The following is a 26,730-nucleotide window of genomic DNA, read 5'->3' on the forward strand; positions in this document are numbered from 1 at the left end:
AATTTAATTTTTCCCACAATTTCAGTCTGATGAATCTTGGCATTTTCATGCTGGAATATGGACATGGAAACATTTTCTGACATGGTTGTTTGAGAAATAAAAAGCTACGCACTGCATCAATTAGGGTTAAAAAAATTGTTGCCAAACATACAGCATGCCAAAAACATATTAATTCACTGCAATAATGATTAAATCAGAATTATTTTCTTATTTGAATCCAGATAGCGACTTATATTTGGGCAGGTAGTGTACACACACACACACACACACACACACAGGTTTGTTTTTATGGTTTATGGGGACTCTCCATAGGCGTAATGGTTTTTATACTGTACAAACCGTATTTTCTATTGCCCTACACCAACCCTACCCCTAAACCTACCCCTTACAGAAAACTTTCTGCATTTTTAGATTTTCAAAAAAACTCATTCTGAATTATTTATAAGCCTTTTGAATTGCGGGGACACTGAAAATGTCCTCATAAATCACATTCTCGTTGTAATACCTATGTCATACCCATGTTATTATACAAATCTGTGTCCTCATAAACCACATAAACATGCACACACACACACACACACACACACACACACACACACACACACACACACAATGTATATATCCACTTGCAATCAAAATTATTCAACCCCCCAGAGTCTGAAATCATTTTCAAATGTCTCAAGATCCAGAGTTTTTAAAAAAAATCACTTTTAAATCACTTACTATTATGGTAGGGTACAAAATTGTTTAAAAACACAATTATGCTTGAAAACTCTATGACAAAACTAAATTGAGTGTGAGCTGTTATACATACATAAAATAAGCCCTTCCATGCTTTGTTGAGTAGCAAATATGGCCTATAGTCAAAAGAGAACTCACAAAATCTATGGAAAAATTATTTTATTTCATCAGAAATTCTATAGCTACACAAAAATGTCCAAGACAATGAAAGTTCCTATAGAGACAGCTGGCAGTATTACACATATTGTCAAAACGTGTTGTGCCACACAAAAACAGATCAGTTTCATCAAGGGGAATAAGATGTTTGATCAGAGCACCTGAGAAAAACCTTCAATTTAGTGCCAAAGACTTGGAAGATGAACTGATGAAAGGAGGGGAAAAAAACATGTGACATCTGTGTGTATATAATACAATGACTACATATCAATACACCACAACTGTAAAATTTAGGGCTGTGAATCTTCGGGTAGACAGCGAATCAATTCAATTCACGATTCGGTTTTCGATTCGATTCAAGAATGATTTTTGCAAATTCACAACGATTCAATTCGATTCGATTCGCAATTAACTTCGATTCGATTAACGATTCGATTCTGCATTCTTTAAGTGCATTCACAGGATTATTTAAATGCTTCCCCTAAATTCTTTAAATGCTTAGTCAGTGGGCAAATTACACAGCAGCCTTTATGGTTACAGAACCATAGGTTAGAAAAAAAAAACACTTTTGTGCATTGACTTACATTTTTGCTTAGTCCATGCAATAAATGCGCAGCCTTCGACAGTTTGACTGCTCAGGTAATGTCCTTCGTATGACCGAGAGCCATTGAAAAACTACAGAAAAGTAAAACTACTTAAATTTATGTAAGCCAAGATTTTAAAAGCCATAATTTCAGAAGTGACAGAAATGTCAAATACAATAATTTTATGTGGGCCTATGTATGTATTATTATAATTTTTTTTTTTACAAGGAATTCTTTTCTTATCTCTTACTTTGAATTTGCTATAAGAAATCAAATACACTTCTGGACAATAATCAATCATTTGTAATCTATAATTTTTTCCTAATGGCAATTTTATGATTGTTTTATATACTACAAACAATTATTTACATTTTCTGCACAGAATAAGGAAGAAGATATACTTTATAGTTTCTGTACTGTAATAAATATATCAATTAGCACTGTATCATTCATAAATTGTATTTATTTATTGTGTTTATTGTCTTAATGTTTCATTAGTACATTCTGCTTTTTATACAGTTTAGTTGCTATAGATGCCTTATTAGGCATTTCCTGGCAGGCCTTAAGTTCTTTGAGTGCAAGATCACTTCTCTTTCAGTGCGAAAACTTCTTTATCTTCTTCTTTACAAGTGGCAAGACCTATTTGTCTGTTTGAGAGGATGTATGTGCTCTGCGGCACAAATCTAGAATTCATCACCATTAACAACTGGATGGTGTTTTGCTGTACCATAATGACTCAGGAAAGGAAATGCATTTATAATGGCATTATGCCAGTGGTTCCCAACCTCCCAACCCTAGGCACCCCAACACTGCACATTTTGCATGTCTCCTTGATCAAACACACCTGATTCAGGTCATCAGCTCATCAGCTCATTATCCAAGACCTGAAATTGATGTGTCAGAGAAAGGAGACACGCAAACTGTGCAGTGTTGGTCTGCCTCCAGGACCAGGGTAAATATTATTTGGTAACAATTTATTTATAATGCATTATAAAAGTAGTTATGCCTTGTAATGCACCTTATCATGCATTGTGTACTGTCTCATGAATAATTGTAACCACAGTTAATATATTATAACACTAATCAATTCATTGTTACATTATGCATTTTAAATTTGGTTATAATTATTTATGACAAGATGTATTACAATGCACATTATGAATAATTGAAATGCATTATACATAAAGGCTTTAAGTAAAGTGTTACCTATTATTTAATACAGATAATACAGACCCCCCCCAAAAAAAAATCTTCATCTTCATCAATCTGCAATCTTCATCATTGTCAGTTCCACCACAGAATATAAGAGCAATTAAAGTCTTTTATACTAATTATTTACATTAATTATAATAATCATATTTATTTATTTATTTAGCATTCATAAAAAGTGTATGCATTTTAAATGCAGCCATTTTATTCCAACTGTTAAAAATATCATCTTCAGTCATTTCCACCACAGAATGCAGTTAAATAATATAATGTAATGTAATATAATATAATAGTAAACTTTTTATAAATATTTACACAAATATTATATTATAGTATGGTGAAAATGACAGTGATCTATAATATAAAATAAGAAAATATTGTGCAGCAAGATACAAATCAAAGTTTAATATCTAGAGTTAGAGTTTTGTATCCCTAACTGTAAAGTACGCACAGCAGTAACAGTGAAGCTACCCTTAGGAAACACCACTAACGAGGAAATCATTTCCACTGCATCTTAGCGGTTAATAGGTCCAGTGGGCTTTTACACATGAAATAAACATTTACTTTAAAGTGTTTCATTCTAGGAAGAGCCTAGTAAATGACAGCATTATGTGCTTATAAACAATCAATTTTTCAAGTCAGAAGCTAGAAATAAAAAACAGTAATTTTAAAATTAATATAGTGCGAGAGGTACTGCAGTGAAAAACACCATGTGGTTTGTGTGCAAAAGAGCCACTCACCTCACCTGACACAACAGCACACAGCAATCAGCTGCTGACTGCCTGAGTATTTCAAAGCTTTCTCCTTTATTAAAAACAAATTAAATGCTAATGGATTTGGTTTTTAGTACCAGTGTGATAACGAGTAGAAAAAAAGGGACAGAAAATTACCACCCCATTAAGGCACCCATTGTGACAGAAAGGATGCCGTTTTATTTACCAGAACAGTTTAAGATGTCCTGTCATTATCAAACACACATTTCTGACAACATTTTAATATTTAATTTAATATACAAATTTATAAGAATAAGTTCACTTATAACACTCAAGGCTAAAAAAAATGCAGTGTTGCTGATTTGACAAATTCACTTAAAGTGACGGACTGCTGCTTTGCAATTACCCCGTTATATTGCTAACTCAAAGTTTTAAAGGTGACAGACTTTTTGCGTGTTTAAGTGCTATAATAGGGTTCCTGGTGCATATACCAACCCAGTAAACGTGAAAAAAAATAAATAAAAACTGTAATTCTTTTTTGTTAAGCCTTTCTCTGCAAGCTTGTGAAAAACGAGCCACTCAGATAGGAGTTGTTGTTATAATATTACCACCTCTTAAACGGGTCCACCATTTTCACAATCGACACCGGTGTACCATTTCTAACGCCATGGCAAAAGTTTGAGCAAAGCATGCTAACTGTTCTGTCTTTGGCTGCACTGACGAGCACAGAACACTATTTAGAGTCCCAACCTCAGAAGAGACAAGAGAGCAGTGATTTATTGATTTATTTACTGTATATTACACTGCTGCCACACAGATCTGAAATAAACCTGCGATTTCTTTCCCAGCTGTTTATCTTCACAGACATAATCAACTCTTTTTGTAACCCATGTGTTTTTAGCATAAACTTGTGTGTACTTGAAAGTTTAAGCGCAATAAGACATGAAACAAAACTCAGTTTAGTACTCATGTCATGTGACAGCCGCTTTCTGTGCGCATGCTTCGTATGTGTGCACTCAGACAACTATATATCAGAAGTTTAAAATAATATGGTTTAAAATACATGATTTCAGAGCGACACACATGATAATCATAACCAAACAGATGTTTTTAACAGTATCTGAGGAACAAGCTGTAAAGGCACAGCCCTTATTCTGGAAAAGGGAGCGGGGAGCAGTAGCTAATTTGCATTTAAAGAGACGCGCACGAAAATAGCTCGTCTCTGCTTCCACTCAAAATAGGCATTTTCAAAATGATACAAATCATCTGTGGGGTATTTTGAGCTGAAACTTTACAGACACATTCTGGGACTTATATTGCATATTGTAAAAAGGGGCATAATAGGTTTCCTTTAGCAAAATGGAGTCATTTTTAAATATTCCAATCTGATTGGCTTTGGCTTTAGCGTTGGTTTACAGTCAGAGCAGCCCGTAAGGCAACGTCTGAGGCAGCTTTCTCTCATCTCTTCATCTTTTTCTGCCATTCCCACAGTCTGGAATTTCAGCACACATCTGCCACTGGGAAATGATCTGCTATTGGCCTCAAGCAAAGGAAGTCAAGCACCTATTTGAAATATGTCAAAAAGCAGCTCTCAAAAAATGAAAGAACAATCTGTGCTGAGCTCTTTGTGTTTTACATGAACAGAAAGGTCTCTGTGTGCCAAAAAACAGGTTCAGAAACGAAAACGATGCTGTCGTCTCCAAAGCCCTCACATAATGCCTAGTGAACACAGTAGAATAAAAGTCTGAAAAAAACGGAAAAGGTCATTTTCTTCCAAGACATCTATGTGTTAAGTTTCTTTTAAACACAACGCGATGTGTAATTCAAAAGTACAGGTAAAATGCCTGTGAAAAATTAATAAAAAAATTAAAAAAAAACATTAACAGTACATTGTGCCCTATTTCTGAAGGCACAAATTGCCTCTGTAAAATCACTATGTATTGAGAGGATCACTTTTTCCCTACAAAAGCTCTATTCCTAAAAAGAATTGTAATTTGGGGTCTAAAAGTTTTTAGAGAAAAAAAAAATAAGTCACAAACACCAATACATATTTATACACAGTGTATATGTGTCTGTGTCTATTCATACATGCATACATACATACCATACATAGTCATGGCCAAAAATATCGGCACCCTTGGTAAATATGAACAAAGGCGGCTGTGAAAATTAATCTGCATTATTAATCCTTTTGCTCTTTTATTTAAAAAAAATTCACAAAAATCTAACCTTTCATTGGATAATTGTGTTTTTCTGTCAATATGGGGTGCTGTGTGTACATTAATGAGGAAAAAAAAATTAACTTAAATGATTTTAGCAAATGGCTGCAATATAACAAAGAGTGAAAAATTTAAGAGGGTCTGAATACTTTCCGTACCCACTGTATGTAGAAATTTATGTAAGCCAAGATTTTAAAAGCCATAATTTCAGAAGTGACAGAAATGTCAAATACAATAATTTTATGTGGGCCTATGTATGTATTATTATAATTTTTTTTTTTACAAGGAATTCTTTTCTTATCTCTTACTTTGAATTTGCTATAAGAAATCAAATACACTTCTGGACAATAATCAATCATTTGTAATCTATAATTTTTTCCTAATGGCAATTTTATGATTGTTTTATATACTACAAACAATTATTTACATTTTCTGCACAGAATAAGGAAGAAGATATACTTTATAGTTTCTGTACTGTAATAAATATATCAATTAGCACTGTATCATTCATAAATTGTATTTATTTATTGTGTTTATTGTCTTAATGTTTCATTAGTACATTCTGCTTTTTATACAGTTTAGTTGCTATAGATGCCTTATTAGGCATTTCCTGGCAGGCCTTAAGTTCTTTGAGTGCAAGATCACTTCTCTTTCAGTGCGAAAACTTCTTTATCTCATTTTCATAAAATAAAATGCTATAGTATTGAAAAACTACAGAAAAGTAAAACTACTTTACTTTAGCATTACTGGCCACGAGTACTAAGGAGAGATCACACATTGGCTGCTTGTGTGATGGCTACGTTTACATGCACAATTTTTGGTTCAATCGGACTGAATTCATTCCGATTGATGAATCTGAACGTAGTGTTTACATGAACGCTAAATAAAGTGATCAGGTTGATGTGCGTGTTTATATGTCACAAGTTTCAAATCGGAATTGATTTTTTACATGCGCACACAGCACAAATATAGTGTTTCTCACTGTTTGCACATAATAACCACGTTCCTACATGGTTTCTTTATTTGTTTTTAACAGCAGAATTAATATTTATTAATTTATGGATAAATGTACATAAACCGCTGATAAACTGCTCATATTTATCACACAGTAAAAATGCCCCTCCCCGCGCCCAAAACGGGTTGCCTGAGGATGAGTATCCAAAACAAGGACTGGTGAGAGGTTGTCCTGCTCCACTTCACAGTTGACGAGTGAAAGGAGAGTTTTATAATGACAGAACACGCATTTATACAACACTTTACTCAAAATGGGGAAGTCGTGGCCTAATGGTTAGAGAGTCGGACTCATAACCCAAAGGCTGTGGGTTTGAGTCTCGTACCGGCAGGGATTCTATAGTATTTAACTTTTCCTCTCCATCGGCGAATAATGATTCTGAAAGAAAATGTGCCCGATGTCTGTTTGCTATAGCAACAAACGATACTTTCATGCATCTGATTATCAGATAAACCTTGCGCACTTATTTCAAGGTTGTTGTTAATGCTGTGGTTATTAGGATGAGTATCCAAAACAAGGACTGGTGAGAGGTTGTCCTGCTCCACTTCACAGTTGACGAGTGAAAGGAGAGTTTTATAATGACAGAACACGCATTTATACAACACTTTACTCAAAATGGGGAAGTCGTGGCCTAATGGTTAGAGAGTCGGACTCATAACCCAAATGCTGTGGGTTTGAGTCTCGTACCGGCAGGGATTGTAGGTGGGGGGAGTGAATGTACAGCGCTCTCTCCCACCTTCAATACTCCCAGAAAATGTGCCCGATGTCTGTTTGCTATAGCAACAAACGATACTTTCATGCATCTGATTATCAGATAAACCTTGCGCACTTATTTCAAGGTTGTTGTTAATGCTGTGGTTATTTTAACAGTTTCCTTCGTATACTCGGTTCAACGACATTGTTAAAACACATTTATCATTCAGTGGAACTGTGCATATGCTTTAGAGCAGTGGTTCCCAACCCTGGTCCTGGAGGCACCCCAACACTGCACATTTTGCATGTCTCCTTGATCAAACACACCTGATTCAGGTCATCAGCTCATTAGTAGAGACTCCAAGACCTGAAATTGATGTGTCAGAGAAAAGAAACATGCAAAATGTGCAGTGTTGGGGTGCCTCAAGGACCAGGGTTGGGAACCACTGCTTTAGAGTATTAAAGCTCACAGTTGACGAGTGAAAGGAGAGTTTTATAATGACAGAACACGCATTTATACAACACTTTACTCAAAATGGGGAAGTCGTGGCCTAATGGTTAGAGAGTCGGACTCATAACCCAAAGGCTGTGGGTTTGAGTCTCGTACCGGCAGGGATTGTAGGGGGGGGGAGGGAATGTACAGCGCTCTCTCCCACCTTCAATACTCCCCTTTGCACGAATAAAACGTGTCGCATTTTGTTTTTCTACCAAATTATATGTAATATCTAATTATTATATTAATATTAAACTTACATTGGAAAGGTTTTTGTGACCTCTCGTGAGATCTCTGCAAAAAGTCTCACGATTTATTTCCAGAACATGATTCATGATGGGATACACTAAGCCTCGAATAGTGCTCCGGAGTGGTATTCGAGATAGTGTGGGTTTAGTGTGCTTTACTGTGCTTTGGCGTTTTTAAGACCTGGGACAGTCTTGCGCACGCGCTCTCAAGTGGCCAAGACCGCAAGTGTGGGTTTTAGTAGTCTTCAGGTGTTTGATGTCAGCAAATGCAAAGGTGTTATTCTGTGTTGCCTGCTGCTACCTGCTGATAACTGTTATGCATATGTAAGTTTTATTAAAAAATAAACAGAGAAACGAGTGTAAAAATTATGCAATATTTTATTTCATAAAATGCATATGTTTTTCAGTTCATCACATCAGAACACCAAAGATATTACAGAGAGAATACAATGTATATATTCAGTACAGTGTGTCTCATTGTAGAATGTGAAGAGCTGCTGGATTCAGTGCAGCAGGATGAAGGAGAGCAGAGAATGATCATTCTCAAGTGTCGTGATCAGCACTGCTGCTGTTGCACCAGTCAGTGTGGTTAGATCAGCGAAGCAGTCAATAAATGGGACACCAATTAAGCCCTATATATGGGACGTCCCGGCTAATACGGGACAGATGGCAACCCTAGCTCCATGCCTCTTCAGCGTTGCATTCGTTGTCTTTTGTGTTCTGTTTGTATTTCCACAGCATTAATTCAAGAAAATAAAAATGTATGAATGCTCGTTTTAAAATGTTCCCTGTCTACTGACATTTGTTATGACAACCGCCTCGATGATAACTTTCTCTACAATAAGTAAAAATGGCTGCCCACTGCTCCGGGTGTGTGTTCATGGTGTGTGTGTGTGTTCACTGCTGTTGTGACATGTTGAGTACTTGGCCACATGTCACGTCACTCACTCACTAAAGATGGCTACATGCTTGTTTCTCTGGCATAGGCCTTTAGCAAGAGTGTGGAGTACGTCAGCCTCCCAAATAAGACACAGCCACTGATTATAATGGGTTCTATGGGTGAATCATAGCTACGGCTGTTTTTGTAGCCAAACTATGTGAACATAGCGTTATTAAAACGATATTATGGCTAGACCACAAGACGTTTAAGATAAATACTTTATTTTTTTGAATAATTAATAAGAATGATTCTTGTTTCCTGATTGGCTGCTGTTTGTGAGAATGTAGGCCTACCTAACTAAATTTTGAATGAGAAATTTCGAACCATTGCATTTGTTTAACTAAAAAAAGTGCAGTAGCTTTGTAAATATTGTGAATATAATATAAATAGAATATAAACTTAATCTTTACATACACTAAAAATGCTTAACGTATGACCGACCTTGAGATGGAACATTATTGAGAAACCAGGCCAAGAATACTTTCGTTCTCTTTAATTCAAAGTGACTGTTTGTAATTGTGCAGCTGTAACCAAACCATAGACTGTATAAAAAAACATGGACGTAGTGTCCGTGACGTCACCCGTAGATTTCCGAAGAGCATTTTTGAAGCTCAAAAGTGGGCGGAGCCGGCCGTCGCCATCTTGGCAGCGCGTCACCGCACGTCACTCCCGGATAATCGAAAATGGCCAGAGAGGTGGGAGCAGGTTGCTGAAGCCACGCCCACCTAGCTCCACGGTGGTGACAGCAGCGACAATCCACCTGTCACTCAAGTGGCCACGCCCTTAATTATGCAGAACTTTAAGGCTTAATATAATTTAAACGGATAAGTTATAAAAAAATTCCCCCCCTTCACAGTTGTCATGAAGGGCAAAATTAGCTATATAGACCAAAATTATTTTTTGATCCAGGCTGTAAACATGTTTTTTTTCTGCTGTAAAGTTGGGCATTTTAACATGGGGAGTCTATGGGATTGATTCCCTTTTGCAGCCAGCCTCTAGCGGCCAGTTGATGAATTACAGTTTAAGTCACTTCCTTGTTGGCTTCACGAGAGAGAGCGGGAGGTTGCCGCTTGAACCAAACACATTGAATCAGTATATATTGGAGTACAGGAATTTACAACAGTGTAACCTAACAAACACTGGGTGTTTTCAAATCATGGACTGTCATTTAAAGTTTTAATCCAAATGTATACTCAAATGAAGTCTAACACAAGACTGTCAATTACTACGAAAATAATACACTTTAAAAGAATGTACTTAAGTGTGTTTTCAAACAATTGCATGTTGATTGAAATAAATCGAAAATGTGGAATAGTTTAAATTCATGTCAGATGCAGTTTGTGCAATTTGAACCACTTATAAGACGTATGTCCACGTTCTTATGTAATTTCATAATTCTGTTTTCTTTTAAATATGGTTAAAGTGTAGCTATACTGCTGAATGTACTATGGCAATTTAATATTTTGTTTAGATATGTTAAACCAAAGCAAGAAATTATGCAATTAATAGTATATTAATATCATTCTCACAAGAACATTCTCTTTTTGCAAACAAATACAATGACATATCAATACATCACAATTCTAAAATAATTGCATTGAGCTGTAGCCTACACTGCAAAAAATGCTTTTCTTACTTAGATTTTTTGTCTTGTTTCCAGCCTAAATATCTAAAAATTCTTAAATCAAGAAGGATTTTCTAGACAAGTAAAAATTATTGTCTTGTTTTCAGAAAAAACAAGTCAAAATTAAGTTAGTTTTTGCTTAGAACAAGCAAAATAATCTGCCAATGGGGTAAGCAAAATAATTTTATTTCAAACAGAAAACAAGATTATTTTGCTTACCCCACTGGCAGATTATTTTGCTTGTTCTAAGCAAAAACTAACTTAATTTTGACTTGTTTTTTCTGAAAACAAGACAATAATTTTTACTTGTCTAGAAAATCCTTCTTGATTTAAGAATTTTTAGATATTTAGGCTGGAAACAAGACAAAAAATCTAAGTAAGAACAGCATTTTTTGCAGTGTAGACTTCAGGCGTTTGATGGAAGCAAATGCAAAAGTGTTATTTTGATAGGAAAGATCATCTGCTGCCATCTGCTGATAATCATTAGCATGACTGTTACAACATCACAACAGGCGAAACAACTGATTCATTTCAAAATGAATTACAAAAATTAGTGATTCATTGTGTCCTGTTGGATTTTTATTTGCCAGTGTAGGAGGAATGAGGTATATGTTAATTCAATTAAATCAGTAGTTTTATTTTAAAGGGGTCCTATTATGCTTTTTCATAAAAAGGCATAAAAAAGAACTTCAAACTTACAAATCTCAAAGTCCACTCCAAAGGGAGATATTTCGTTTAAAAAAAAAAATCCCTTTTCAAGAACTACAACGAACGGCTCGTTTGGACTACAGCGTTTGTTTTCCGGGTTTTGTGATGTCACAAAGCGGCCCATTAGAATATCATTAAAATAATTCTGGCCTACAGAAATTTGAATGGTTGGGGGGTGGGGAGGGTCGTGGTTAGAACGCTTGGTTGAGTGCATCAGACGAGACGACGACGACGAAGAAGTGCTGCTGTAGCCTTTTTGCAAGTTATTACACATGCACCTGAATAATTATGTATGCAAATATGTATGTTACAATTATGAAAACTTTTTATAATAAATTGCTGACAGTACAATACTGGACAATGATGTAATCTGCAGAATTTATATTTCAATTATGAGACTACAGTGTTTCCCATACATTGAGTGCGGGTGTTTTTATATCACTGTATTTCTGAAGGAAACCGACTGTCTTCAGAAAATTGGATGTCATTTTCATTTAATCTGGCATGTAATGTCTGATAAAGCAGTGTTTTTTTTTAGCGGAGGTCTGCTTTGTGTACAGCCCTTACCGGGGAAACCTCGATCTCTGCCACTCCAACAGCACCTCCTGCTGGCAGAGAATGAGTTTGCATGCCGCCTGGGAAACACTGGACTATGGTATAAATAAATGCAACTGTATAACAGTTTAATTGGAATTCATTTTATAATGTCAGAATTAAATAACAATAAAAATAATACATATGCACTTATCTGTACATAGTAAATGCAGTTATTTTTAAGCGGTTGTTGACATCCTATCTAAAACATGATTTAGCCAAAAAAACAACAACAACAATAACGTTACCACTTTAATATGTCTTGCAATATCCGTGCGTGCAACGGTTCTGCGCGATCCTCTTGTTCAATATTCTCTGGGTCTGAATCCGGCTCAAATTGATATGGCAATATTGAAGCCATCCTTAACTAAACTTGCTGCTTAGGCAAGGGGCGGGGCAGTACTGAAACACTGTCTAAGCTGTTCGCCAATCACAACGCATGCTGGCATAGCTAACCAATCACATTTAGTTTTTCGGAAGGTGGGCGTTCATCAAACCCGGAACTAATCAAGCCGTTTGTGCCAGGATGGGGAGAAAGGTATTGTAATAATGTAAATTATGTAAAAAATAATGCGTTTTTCAAACCACCAAGCATGAGAGCATGTTCTAGTACACACCCAAAACAAATTCAAGACATTGTAAAAGAGCATAATAGGACCCCTATTAAGCATACAAAAAATCTGGGTGTTGAGCACAATGAGAAAGTCTGAGTTGTATGGTTAAGACATTGTGCACCAGCAGACCCTCATGTAACACTGAGTTACAGATTTATCACCTTTACCCTCTTTCACCTCAAGAGCATAAATACACATTAAACACTTCACCAATATAGCAAAATACATAAAGCTGCAAAGGTGTTACAGAGATCTGATTTGCGTAGACCATAACAAACCACCAAGCATGAGAGCATGTTCTAGTACACACCCAAAACAAAATCAAGACATTGTAAAAGAGCATAATAGGACCCCTATTAAGCATACAAAAAATCTGGGTGTTGAGCACAATGAGAAAGTCTGAGTTTTATGGTTAAGACATTGTGCACCAGCAGACCCTCATGTAACACTGAGTTACAGATTTATCACCTTTACCCTCTTTCACCTCAAGAGCATAAATACACATTAAACACTTCACCAATATAGCAAAATACATAAAGCTGCAAAGGTGTTACAGAGATCTGATTTGCGTAGACCATAAATATATTTCAATTACCGTTAGTATATCTTTTAAAATTCATCACACCAAATCAAAGACAGTACAGAGATAATACAACTATATGTTTGTAATGCGCATCATACTGTATCTTTGCTGCAGCTGCAGAATGTGTCGAGCTGCTGGATTCAGTGCAGCAGGATGAAGGAGAGCAGAGAACAGCAGAGGAACAGGAAGCTCTGAGTGACACTCTGAGCACCGTTACACAGGTTCCCTGAACAACATGACACACCACCAACAAATGTATCAAATATTGAGACAATATCACAAATGGACTTAGAGACACAGCCTTTTACAGATAATGGCTGGCTTTCGAACTTCCCTGATGAAAAGAGGAGAAGGTTGAATCAGTCAAAGCAGGACACTGGTATATGATCTGTATCAAATGCTCAAACATAAAGGAGATAAAAATATAAATTTTAATCTTCTTCCTTTTCCAGATTCTCACCTGTTGCTTTAAAGCAGCGGTCTTCACTCCCTGAACAGCTCACTGTGCTTGAGCAGCTCTGTCCATCACAAGAGTAACATTTATTTCCATTGGGGACAATAGAGGGATCTACAGGAGGAAAAAATAGCTTTCTTTACAAATTTCTATTTCAGATGACATACAATCCCTGATAGAAAAAGTACCATTATTTTTGTTCAATGACTGCATGTCAGTAAGGTTCAATACCTGGAGCGTCTAGGGAGTTACAGAGATCCGTGTTACAGCAGGTAGAAGCAATCTTTCCAATGCCAAGGTTGATGGATCCACTTGGACAGCCAATTGGTAAAGCACAACCTTTAGCTGTTATTATAGTACCGTTGCCTAAAAACACATGAGTGATACAGGAATGAGAAGTTCAACTGAATATTATTTTGATGGAAAATGTATTTATAAATATGTTCAAGTCTTTTCAATAATGTAATGAAAATACAAACTTTGCAATATTAAATGATCTCTAATATTTTATTCAATGATGTCCAAAGGTGTAAGACCACTTGTAAAAATGCTTTACAATAAGTCAAACAAAAATCTATAAATAGAACATTCTATGCATGCAGTTGTAAATTCTACCCAGAAAAAAAGAGTATCGGTTCTGTGACAATAATAACACTGCCGCGGCACCAGTAAATTATAGCAGCATCTCCAGCAGTAAGTTATAGCAGTAAATTTCAGTCCATAGCAGTAAAGCAGTAAATTTCATACTTACCAAAATATAATGTTGCACTGATGCAGCTGGTAACTCCACTGGAGCATGTTGTCTGTGCACAAGAGCTCGACAGACTTGTGCACAGATAACAGCTTAGAGAGTGTCCTTTAGTAATACGAGAGAGACTTTTTTTAGTAAAAAGAGAGAGAAAGTGAGAGAGAGAGAGACATCTAATGATCTGTATTTGTACTCAATAACGTTCCAAACACTATTTGTCTTTGTACCTGCAGTGAAGAGAACGAAGAGAAGAAAAACTGAGATTTGTAGATCCATCTTTGATCAGGCGGGGAATGACATAAAGTGCCTGTTTCAGCGCTTATTTTATAGATTATCAAAAGGGGTGGGTCTTGACGAGAAAATGAAAGTTTAACTAAAAGACCAAAAAAATATACATTTACTTGCCAATTAATGACCATATGGGACTGCAGATGAAAAGTAGTTATTGTTACTAATTCTGGCATATTTACATGGTGTATATGTATACAACAATGTTCATGAATATGCATGGTCCCTATTAAATAAACCAATAAATAAATAAAATATGAAGGGTCTAATGAATAAATTAATCTTTATAACAAATGTATAGGGTGTACTTAAAGTGATAGTTCACCCAAAATGTTACTGTGGAGTTTTATAGAGTTCTTAGCATGTTCTTAGCCTGATTTAACAAATCGCTATTAACATGTAGCTATTCACTGCTAGCATGTGTAGCATGCATGATAGAAGACCTGTTTGCTAGGATGCATCAAAAGAGCAAAACCCCATGTTTCTATGACACTTCTATAGAAAAGATATGCCTTTTGATCTGTTTAAATGGTAGTCTATGAGGTGATTGCTAGGGTGTGGCTATGAAGATTATAGATTATTACTTATTGGTACTTGAAAATGTATAGCCTGAATATTTTATCCACGCTTTGGATAAAAGCGTCTGCTAAATGCATAAATAATAATAATAATACGTCAAATGAGTGTGTGTGTGTGTGTGTGAGAGAGAGAAAAGTGGTTCCTAAGGCTCTCTGTGTGTGTGTGTTTGTGTGTGAGAGAGAGAGAGAGAGAAAGTGAAATTTGAGATTCAAATTCATGAACATTCCGTCAATGTAAGTCCATAGCCTGCTTTTTCGTCTGCTGTGTGAACATCGTAGGTCCGATCGCTTAGAAAATATAGAACACACCTCTCCTCAATGAGCCAGTCGATTTTACACCTCATTCATGGGTCTATGAGTTACGGTGTGGGATGAGTTACTTTTTGCACACTTAATAGGTGCTCATTGTAAAATATTATGTCTTCATAATCTGTCATTAACACTCTTTGTCTGCAAAACAACTTTCATAATATCATAATAAGTTGCAGTCACTTTTACTGCTGTTTGCATGCAAAATCTAGTCATTCCGATAAGAATACACTTGATCTAGAATTTTGTGTGAGGGGAAAAGTTTTTCCACAATCAGATTTCGAAATGGGTTCAAGTTGGATTTGCCGTCTTGACCAACAGGAAGCTGATTGAACGTAACTTCTGTGAGAGTTTCATAGATTACATTGCTACAATCTTAATAATAAAGGTTCTTTATTGGCATCAGTGGTTCCATGAAGAACCATTAACATCTATGGAACTGCACAAAAGGTTCTTTAAAGTGGAAAAAGTATAGGTTTTGTTAAAAATGTTATTTACACTAAGAACAACAGTCCTTATAAGAAATATTCATTGAAAGTTCTCGCTGCAAAAACTTGGAAACTTTATTTTTAAGAGTGTGCACTATTAACAGTAGACCTTTTGTCTGTGAAAAAATGTAACCGCACCTTTAAATGTTTTGACAGTAAACTATTCTATGGCAGTAAAATACAATACTCTGAGCATCTTAAAAGATCTGTCTTACAGCACATAGAAGAGACCTTTTCAATGCTGTTTGCACAGCCAGTTGGTGATGCACAATGTTTCAACTTAGTTGTAGAACTAGTATTACCTCAAGAATACAAGATACAAGATACAAGAATGACAAGTTCAACTGCACATTCTTGTGTAAAGATTATTTATGAATATATCAAAGTAAGTGCTTTTTCTTTCCAATAATGTATGGACTCACAGCTGCAAAACAGAAGAGAAAAGACAAACTTTTCAATATAAAATAGGATATCCTATATTTCTACAGCGAGGTCACATCAGTAAATAATACCAGGATTTCCATCAGTTAATTATAATGGTACATTTCAATCCATCATACTGGACAATATACACTGACAAAAAAAATGGCTTATCTTACTTAGTATTTTTGTCTTATTTCTAGTCAAAATATCTAAAAATTCTTAAATCAAGATACTTTTACTAGATAAGCCAAATGTCTTAAGAAATTTAGTCTTTTTTCCAGGGGAAAAATTAAGCACATTTTGCTTAAAACAAGTAAAATTATATGCCAGTGGGGTAAGTAAAATACTCTTGTTTTAAAGGGGTCCTATTATGCTCTTTTACAAAGTCTTGATTTTGTTTTGGGGGTGTATTAGAACATGCTCTCATGCTTGGTGGTTCGAAAAACGCATTATTTTTCACATAATTTACATTATTAACATACCTTTCTCCCCAGCCTGGCACAAACGGCTCGATTAGTTCCGGCTTTGATGAACGCCTGCCTTCCGAAAAACTAAATGTGATGTGATTGGTTAGCTGCCCCAGTGCGTTGTGATTGACGAACAGCTTAGACGGTGTTTCAGTACTGCCCCGCCCCTTGCTCCATCTTTCAACAAAAGCTTTTGGCGAATCCAGCACTGTACAACCTCATGTTGTGGAAGCTGTCCTCAGTAAAATGTGCAGCACACAATAGCAAATTGGGGTTATAATGCTCAGGAACAGAGTTAAAAAAATAAATAGCATCCACTGTTTCCTGACATCATCCGCTTTCGAAAGCCCAAACAAAGACGTTTGGGCACGGAGGTGAAAAAAACTGTGTTTCAGGCGGTTGCACACCTGACGAGAAGTGCAGCGTCGCGCCATTTCTTTAAAATTCAAATACTTTATTCTCTATGAGTGTAGGCCAAGCGGCAACCTCCCGCTCTCTCTCATGAAGCCAACAAGGAAGTGACTTAAACTGTAATTCATTGACTGGCCGCTAGAGGCTGGCTGCAAAAGGGAGTCAATCCCATAGACTCCCCATGTTAAAATGCCCAACTTTACAGCAGAAAAAAACATGTTTACAGCCTGTAAAATTATTTTGGTCTATATAGCTAATTTTACCCTTCATGACAACCTGCTCCCACCTCTTTGCCCATTTTTGATTATCGGGAAAGACGCGCGGTGACGAGCTGCCAAGATGGTGTAGCGAATTTAGCTCATGGGGAAATATGAATAATTAACCACTGTAACCACTACAGGCATATGGAAGACAACTTTTAACCTTCACTTTTGTGGTGGTGTCTCCTAAAAAACATCAATTATACAGGAATGACAACTGCTCATCATTTTAATGGTGAATTTATTTATAAATGTCAAAATAGATTAAAAAAAATCTTTCTAATTACAACTGCAAAGCAGAAGAGAAAAGTCAACATTTGTAATATGAAATGATCGCTTAGGTCTAAAAGGCCACTAGTGAAGCACTTACATTTTTTCTGATGCATTTTTCTTATTTCAAACATTTTTCATTACTAATTATATTATTAGCATAACTTTCTGAGTGAAAATTAATTAAGTAGCAGGAATGTTTATATGTATTTAAATATACTCCATATATTTCCACTGTTGCTGCACCCCCATCATTTAAATATAACAGTAAGTTTCAGTTAATCACACTGGACTTACCATATTGTGTTACAGTTGTTGAACTGAAGCATGCGTGAGGTTCAGGACATGCTCTCACATTTTGATCCACACAAGACAAACCTGCACACTCATAACAGTCGAGAGAGTGTCCTTCAGTAATAAAAGAGAGACATAGTGAGCGAGAAATCCAATTATTTATGTTCGCATAAAATAGAACCTGCAGTGAAAAAAATGAACAGAAGAAAAGCTGAGAATTGTACATCCAACTTTGAGACAAATGAAATGATGTGTTTCAGTGCTCATTTTATAACCTAGAAAATGGGACGGGCCTTCATGAGATAATGACAGCCCTTTGACCTTTGAAAGTCCCTGAAGAAAAGAAAGAAAACACAGTTTGAGTCTAAGCTTTACTGGTCTATATGGTATGTATTAAATGTTTAAAGGGTTACTCCACCCCAAAATGAAAATTTTGTCATTACTCATTTACCCCCATGTCGTTCCAAACCCGTAAAAGCTTTGTTCGTCTTCAGAACACAATTTAAGATATTTTGGATGAAAACCGGGAGGCTTGTGACTGTCCCATTGACTGCCAAGTAAATAACACTGTCAAGGCCCAGAAAAGTATGAAAGACATCGTCAAAATTGTCCATCTGCCATCAGTGGTTCAGTCTGAATTTCATGAAGCGATGAGAATACTTTTTGTACGCAAAGAAAACAAAAATAACGATTTTATTCAACAATCCGTCTCCTCCACTGTAGCGCCATTTTGGAGAGTATCCACTGAACGTAAACTGCCCTGTGGTGCGGCTGACACAGACAAGTAGAACAGTATATGCAGTTTACGTTCAGTGAATACTCTCCAAAATGGCGCTACGGTGGAGACGAATTGTTGGAGACGAATTGTTGAATAAAGTCGTTATTTTTGCATAGAATAGTTTCACTTTTATTATAGCCTGTACTGAATCTACTGTAGGCTCCTTGAAACTTTGCTCAGTGTATTGTGGAGGATTACCCTCTTACTTCGACTTAACTGAAAAGTAATAAATAAATAAAAAATGAATACATTAAATTCTTGAAGATTCACTCATGTGCACGTTTATATGTCACAAGCTTCAAATCGGATTTAATCTTTTGACATGCGCACAGTAACTCAAGAATTGTACAGTTTCCCACTGTTTTTGCATACTAACCATCCGTCTTTTCTTTGTTTTAAAAAGCAGAGTTAATATGTATCTATTTCGGGTCCTAGTTAGGAGACGACAAGCACACGTCTGCAGATGAGATTACAAAGCAAGCGCTTGTGGGACATCGGCTCGTTCCGTGCGTCATGTGTTATTATTACGCCATTTCTACGGCACTGCACATGCGCAAAACTTTCAGCAGGCATTTTGGACACTGTGTATTTTTGCTATAGTCAGTATGACAGAAAACAAAGGATGGGTGTAATGGTGCAAAAATCCTCTTGAGGAAAATGTGATATAAATCTTAATACATATAATTTTTTGTCCTGGTAAAATGTGTTTTTCTCTTTAATAGGTAGAGCAACGTAATTTGTGTGAAAGAAAGTGGAAGATTAAAAGTAAAGCAGCTAGATAAACCTTTACACTGTGTTTATTTAATATCAATACTGATACAAAATATAACCATGCAAATACATACTGTATTGGTAAATAAATAATAATAATTGATTCACTTCATTATGAATTATAAAAATTACTGATTCATTGCATTTTTTATATAGCAATGTAGAACATATAGAGTGTAGTCTGAGGCAGAAGTTGATTAAATAAGTAGTTTTATTTTAAACAAAGAAAATATATGTGTAGAGCACAATGAGAAAGGTTGCATGGTGACGACATTGTGCACCAGCAGCCCCTCATGACATGAGGCTCATGTAGCCTTGAGTTACAGATTTATCACCTTTACCCTCTTCACCTCAAGAGCATAGATACAAATTAAAGGGGACATCGGATGCAAAATTCATATTATATGGTGTTTGCATATAAATGTGTCTTAGCAGTGTGTGGACACAACCACCGATGACGATGAAGCGCTGACACGAAGCTCAAGCTTGCGGTGCGAAACAGGCGTAGAGTCTTCATTCTCTCCCGACATTAGAGCCACTGAGGACGCAGTGGATTAGTTTTGTTTTTGATGGAAAAAAATAAAAAGAGGAAGAAGAGAGGTGGAGTGAACAGTAACTCATGATCATTTAAAGAGACAAGCACCGAAATAGGTCGCTGTGAACGGAGCAGATTTGGACAAGGTAAAAAGGGTGTTATTTTACACGACCATTGAGGAATTTAACCAAAGTATGTTATATACATTTCATGAAGACCCTAAAGAATCATACCAACTTGGGCATCCGATGTCCTCTTTAAACAAAGAATTTACCAATATAGCAAAATAGGCCTACATAAAACTGCAAAGGTGTTACACCTGCCATCACAGATGGATTTAGTGGAACATCCTTCTGCAGTTTCTGACAGCAATGAGTTGAGTAAATATTCAGTGAATCTAAAGTAATTCATTTTCAATATGTTAATATTGTGTTGACAATATATACAGTATACAGCATCTCAATTATCAGATTTTGTTTATCTTGTTAAATTATTTACACCAAATCAAAGATAGTACAGAGGTAATACAAGCTATATGTTTGTAAAGCACACAATATTGTGTCTTTGCTGCTGATGTAGAATGTGTTGAGCCGCTGGATTCAGTGCAGCAGGATAAAGGAGAGCAGAGAACAGCAGAGGAACAGGAAGCTCTGAGTGACGCTCTTAGCACCGTTACACAGGTTCCCCTCACAACATGAGACACTTTCTACATTAGGAATCAATGTTGTGGCATCACAAAGAGATTTAGAGACACAGCCTTTAAAAACCTGTGACTGGAGTCCAATAGTCACTGATGAAAAGATTGAAGAAGAAAACCGTTTGAGTCAGAGACAAGTTGGCCACTGGTATACATGATCTGTATCAAATGTTTAAATAACAGAGAGAAAGATAATGAACCTTCTTTCTTTTCCAGATTCTCACCTGTTGCATTAAAGCAGCGGTCTTCACTCCCTGAACAGCTCACTGTGTTTGAGCAGCTCTGTCCATCACAATAGAAACATGACTTTCCATTGGGAGCGTTAGTGCTGGGATCTACAGGAGGGAAAATAGATATGCTTTCTTTACATGGTCCTGGTCTTACTGTGCACACAATATTAGAGGTGCTCATTGTACCAAAGATAAAACATTTTGTCTTCCCGATCTTTTGCAAAAGAAAGTAACAAATCGCTCTGCCTGTATAAGCAACATTTGTTTTCGGCTGACGTCACATTCCTAATAGAAAATAAAATTACATCCTTTTTTTTCTTGTTAAATGTTCTATAAACTGCTCTATTACAGTAAAGTACAATACCTGGAGCATCTTGGACATTACAGAGATCAGTGTTACAGCACAGAGAAGAGCCTTTTCCAATGCCGAGGTTGATGGATCCACTTGGACAGACAGCTGGAGCACAACTTTTAACCTTCACTGTAGTACTGTTGACTGAAAACACACGAGTGATACAGGAATGAGCAGTTCAACTGAACATTATTTTGATGGAAAATTTATTTATAAATATGTAAACACAGAAAGCATGTCCAATAGTGTATCAAATGTACAAACTTTGCAATATTAAATTCTCTCTAATATTTATTAGAGATCTAAGAATGAGGTCCAAAGGTGTAAATTTAGTGTTTTTCTCATTTCACACATTCTTAAATTTCAAATTGTATTATCATAATGATTTCAGTAATCTATATAGAACATTCTATGTGTGCAATGATAAATTCTGTCCAGAAAAGTACCGGTAGTTCTGTCAGTCAATTATAATAGTACCTTTCAATCCATCATACTGGACTTACCAGTAACTGTTGCGCTGAAGCAGTTGGTAAATCCAGTAAAACACTGACTTGTCTGGGTACAAGAGCCCGACAGAGTTGCGCAGTCATAACAGTTGAGAGAGTGTCCTTTAGTAATTAAAAACACAGAGGTGTTAAGTGAGAGACATCTTGTTTGTACCCAGTAACATTACAGAAGCGATTTGTATTTTGTACCTGTAGTGAAAAGAATAAACAGAAGAAAAACTGAGATTTGCAGATCCATCTTCGATCAGGAGGTGAATGAGATAATGTGCCTGTTTCAGCGCTTATTTTATAGATTATCAGAAGAAGGGGGTGGCCTACATTCTTCTGTGTTCCATACACTGAAAGAATAAAGCGGTTTACTGTTGTTCATACAGGTCAAACTAGTTTGGTTTTTTCACAAATAAGAGTTTAATTTAATCATGTTTGCTCAATTGTGAATGACTACAGCTCTACATACAGAAAGAATGCTTAAGGTATGCCCAACCTTAATATGGAACATTATTGAGAAACCAGGCTAGGAATAGTTCTCATTCTATTTCACGCAAAGTGTTTGTCTTGAGATTTTAACCAAACCCATTAAATGAAAATTAGAAGGGAATTAGAATTTAGTAGGAATTTCACATCACAGGTGCTTCAAAAATCATTAATTGTCATTTAATTTTTTTCTTAAAGTTAATCCACATGCAAACTCAAATAAAATCTGACACATAACAAAACAAAAAACAAATCAGTCGTCACTTTAGAGTAAGCCTACTATAAAATTGATAACATTTTTGAGCACTTGACTTCAGTGTGTAAATTAACATCACTCTTGTGAAAAAATAAGTACACCTGAGCATAATTTTAAAAAGAGTACTTATGTAAATAACATCATTTAAAAATAATGTACTTAAGTACAAACTGAATGTCATTTTTTTTTGGCCACTTAGTTGCATGTTACTTGGAATTAAATGAAAATGAATGATTGTTTACGTTAAACTTTAGTGTTTTTCGACTCACTTAAGAGGAACTTAAGTACGTCTTATATGTAATTTCATAATTACTTCTATTGTCATTTAAATATGTGGAATGTAGTGCAAATATATTATTTTGTTTAGATGTGTTAAACCATTGCAAGAAATAATGCCATTAATAGTACATCTCCCAAATATGTGCTTAAGTGACTTTGAATAAACAATGATTTTAAAAGTAAATGTGTTAAAAAGTATGTGAAATACAGTACATTACAAATGCATTAAACGCATACTGTACTTCTCTCATAAATGCCACTGTCAATAACGTAATGTAGGAAATTGACATTCTTGTAGATCAATTTAAAAAAAAAGTGCTGCTGAGGTTGTATAAGTTTCTCACTCACAAACTTAAAAGAACTAAAGTGTTTTATTATTATTTTTGTTGTTGTTATTATGAATATTATTGTTTTGTAGAATAAAACAAATTTTGTACATAAAATTGTATTGAGGTTTAGAAGAATTTTATTTTTTTTCAATTTCAATGAGATGCCATTCCAAACTTGCATGACTTACTGTCTTTAGCGATTCATTCATGGAAAGATAAAGGGGTCCGATGTTGTTCATACAGGTCAAACTCGTTTAGTTTTGTTTATGTCTTCATGAGTGAGAGGTTAATTTATTTGCATTTTTGCTCAATCTTGTCAGTTAAGCTTTAGCTCTACATACAGTATGAATGCTTAAGGCATGACTGACGTTAAAATAGAACATTATTGAGAAACCAGGCCAAGAATACTTTCATTTTCCAGTTCTTCAAAGACCGTTTGTAATTGTGCAACTGTAACCAAACACATTTCAAATTTAAAACTGTATGACCTAACAAACACTGGGTGCTTTATTCAAATACTGAACTGTCATTTAAAGATTTAATTAAAATTTTACTCCACACACAAACTCAAATAAAATCTGACACAAGACCAAAGAACAAATCAGACTGCCACTCAGGAGCAAGCTTGCTATCAAACTGATCCAATTCTTGAGCACTTCACTAAAATATAAACTAACATCAACCTCCTGGAAAAAAGGTCACTTTGACAATTTTAAAAAGAGTACTGAAATATACTTTAAAATAATATTAAATGTGAACTTAATATAATGTTTTTGGATGCTTATTGCATGTTGATTGCAAATAATGAAACTGTATAATAGTTTACATTTATATTAAATGCAATTTGACCCACTTAAGTACATGTTCATAAGCAATGTCATAATTAATTCTGTAGTTACTGCTAATGAATGTACCATCTCTGATGAAATAGTAGGCGTTGTTAGGCACGACGCAAAGCGGAGTGCCTAAAACCCCCTTAGCTGTTATAAATTCTCTGTAAACCACGGCTTCACTGGGCTTATTGCTTTTATAAAACGGTTTTTCCATAGAGGTAGTAAGGTTTCAAAAAATAAATTAGCAAATTTAGTGTAATCATATGAATAAAAACAGTATTCTTCCACCAAACAGTGTAGTTCCTCAGAATCAGTTGTGGTTGCAACAAAGTGGTTGCCAGCAAACAAAGGTGTATGTTTGTAGAGTAATTTACAACCGGGTGTGCCTCACACGTCCTGAAAAGTGAAGCTGCGGGCTCTTTGATCGCCCCCTGGTGGCTGGCTGCAGTACAGGTCATAAACCCCGCCCTCTCCATGTAAACGAATGGGACTTGAGTCAAAATTAAAAAAAATTACACTTCCAATACAATTTTCCGAAAGATGGTTTTGGTCATTTAAGGTAGTTGTTATTACGCCGATATATGTTCAATTGTTAGTTTTTGTGATAAGTTGGATTTTAGCTAGTAATTTGATGCTATAAAAACAGGGCGTGTCGTTATGGTTGATTGGGTCTGAGGGAGTTTGGGCGGGAGTTTGATACCGCGGCTCCACCTCACGACACTACTACAAATTACGTCATTTACTCAAGATGGCAGCGGCCATACTGAGATGCTTTGGCTTCACTTTTCTATAGTGGAAGGAATAGGAGACGCGTCGTCCATCTTTTTTTACAGTCTGTGTTTACAACAGCTTTGAACGTGGCTCAGCCAATCAGAATCAAGGACCGTAACTATCCGTTTTATAAATCCTGGTTTATAACTGTGAATCCAGTTTCCTTCAGTTGCTCAGCTTTTTTTTTTAAATTTATTTATTTTTTGCAGTTTCCATTTTAGTGATAAACCGTCACATTATTCTGTCTGATTACCTTTCTAGTTCTGCAATATGACACAGGTGAGTTTTTACAACCAGTAACTTTTTTTTTTTTACATACAGATGCAGTCAATAGATTATTAAAGGGGTCATATGATGCTGCTAAAAAGAACATCATGTTGTGTATTTGGTGTAATGCAATGTGTTTATGCAGTATAAGGTAAAAAAAAATAAAAATAAAAAATTCCACAATGTACATTAATGTTACTCCTCTATGCCCCGCCTTTCTGAAACGTGTCGATTTTTACGAAGCTCATCGTTCTGAAAAGTGAGGTGTGCTGTGATTGGCCAGCTCTCCAGTGCATTGTGATTGGCCGAATGACTCAAGCGTGTGACAGAAATGTTACACTCCTTACCATACTGTGATGCCCGGTGTCCCGGCACGACAAAACAAAAACAATAAAACCCATTACAAACGAGGCATTTGTTGCATCCAGTGGGGACATAATTACTGATTATAATGACTTATACTGTCTTTTTACGCATTGCGTATCGCGCTGCGTAAACATAAAACCATGTCTGGAGAAACGACAAACAACAAGTGCTACTCTACACTGCTCAAAACTTGCTTTTGAATTGTCAGTGGCAAATTCTTTAAATATAAAAAAAAATAAAAAAAAAATAAAAAAATTAAAAAAGGCTGTGAGTCAGAAGCACCAGACTATCCTTACAAAGTTGGAATTGCCCCACTTTATAGAAACAGACACCGGCATTGTAGGCTACTCTCCCAGGATCAGGAAACAGTCCTCATCCTCCGCAAAATGAGCTGCACACATCTGAATATTTGGGTTGTACTGTTCTGGAACACTGTTGTAAATACAACTTAACCACTGATTTACAATGGTTTTTGAATTGTCAGTGGCAAATTCTTTAAATATAAAAAAAAATAAAAAAAATTAAAAAAGGCTGTGAGTCAGAAGCACCAGACTGTCCTTACAAAGTTGGAATTGCCCCACTTTATAGAAACAGACACCGGCATTGTAGGCTACTCTCCCAGGATCAGGAAACAGTCCTCATCCTCCGCAAAATGAGCTGCACACATCTGAATATTTGGGTTGTACTGTTCTGGAACACTGTTGTAAATACAACTTAACCACTGATTTACAATGGTGTCCTCTTTTGGAAGATCAAACTAAGTAGTTTCGCTTTCACAACAAAACACACAGCGTCACACACGGCAGGCTAGAGTGAGGAACGGCCGGCGGGCTTGAGAACGGCATGGCTGGGGGGTTCGAAAAAAGGGTGGGCCGGGCGGACGTGGCGAACGAAGTTGATGTATTTCCTCAGCGACCAGCACGGATCAGCTCTACGCATGACGAAGCGGATATCGTCCTCTTTTGGAAGACCAAACAAAGTAGTTTCGTGTTCACAACGAAACACACAGCGTTTTCACGACATGGTGGCAGCAACAATACTACAGCGAGAATCAAAGTTACGCATTTTCTTTGCTTCTTTGCGTGGGAGGCGTTATGCAAATGTAAGCATGGTTTCCCTACGGTGGTTCAGGCTGTAGGATTGCCGAATGACTAAATGACTAAAG

General features: G+C 36.1%; 2 protein-coding genes across 2 annotated transcripts; both read right to left on the reverse strand.

The window, feature by feature from the left end:
* Positions 1–8,522: 8,522 nt before the first annotated feature.
* LOC107584661 (urokinase plasminogen activator surface receptor-like) lies at positions 8,523–17,595 on the reverse strand. The gene is made up of 6 exons (XM_016271372.1): positions 17,561–17,595; positions 16,419–16,420; positions 13,817–13,951; positions 13,592–13,699; positions 13,255–13,465; positions 8,523–8,554 (listed from the first exon to the last, which is right to left on the reverse strand). Exons 1-5 carry the CDS (start codon positions 17,593–17,595, stop codon positions 13,272–13,274), a joined length of 474 nt encoding a protein of 157 aa, XP_016126858.1. The 3' UTR covers positions 8,523–8,554; positions 13,255–13,271.
* A 2,368-nt stretch (positions 17,596–19,963) lies between these two features.
* LOC107584592 (urokinase plasminogen activator surface receptor-like) lies at positions 19,964–22,252 on the reverse strand. The gene is made up of 5 exons (XM_016271306.1): positions 22,180–22,252; positions 21,988–22,092; positions 21,497–21,628; positions 21,103–21,237; positions 19,964–20,995 (listed from the first exon to the last, which is right to left on the reverse strand). Exons 1-5 carry the CDS (start codon positions 22,226–22,228, stop codon positions 20,805–20,807), a joined length of 612 nt encoding a protein of 203 aa, XP_016126792.1. The 5' UTR covers positions 22,229–22,252; the 3' UTR covers positions 19,964–20,804.
* Between the last annotated feature and the right edge of the window lie 4,478 nt (positions 22,253–26,730).

Source organism: Sinocyclocheilus grahami, unplaced genomic scaffold (genome assembly GCF_001515645.1).
Source record: "Sinocyclocheilus grahami isolate Dianchi unplaced genomic scaffold, SAMN03320097.WGS_v1.1 scaffold61.1, whole genome shotgun sequence".
NCBI classification, from domain to species: domain Eukaryota; kingdom Metazoa; phylum Chordata; class Actinopteri; order Cypriniformes; family Cyprinidae; genus Sinocyclocheilus; species Sinocyclocheilus grahami.

Bases quoted from the DNA above. Each gene is read 5' to 3' on its own strand.
- LOC107584661 (XM_016271372.1), bottom strand. From the start codon at position 17,595: ATGGGCAAAGAGGTGGGAGCAGGTTGTCATGAAGG. The intron at 13,700-13,816 runs GTATTGAACCTT...TTCCTCCTGTAG, and splicing joins TAACTCCCTAGACGCTCCAG to ATCCCTCTATTGTCCCCAAT. The intron at 13,466-13,591 runs GTGAGAATCTGG...TCTTTTCATCAG, and splicing joins CCGCTGCTTTAAAGCAACAG to GGAAGTTCGAAAGCCAGCCA.
- LOC107584592 (XM_016271306.1), bottom strand. From the start codon at position 22,228: ATGGATCTGCAAATCTCAGTTTTTCTTCTGTTTATTCTTTTCACTACA. The intron at 21,629-21,987 runs GTAAGTCCAGTA...GTGTGTTTTCAG, and splicing joins CTTCAGCGCAACAGTTACTG to TCAACAGTACTACAGTGAAG. The intron at 21,238-21,496 runs GTATTGTACTTT...TCCCTCCTGTAG, and splicing joins TAATGTCCAAGATGCTCCAG to ATCCCAGCACTAACGCTCCC.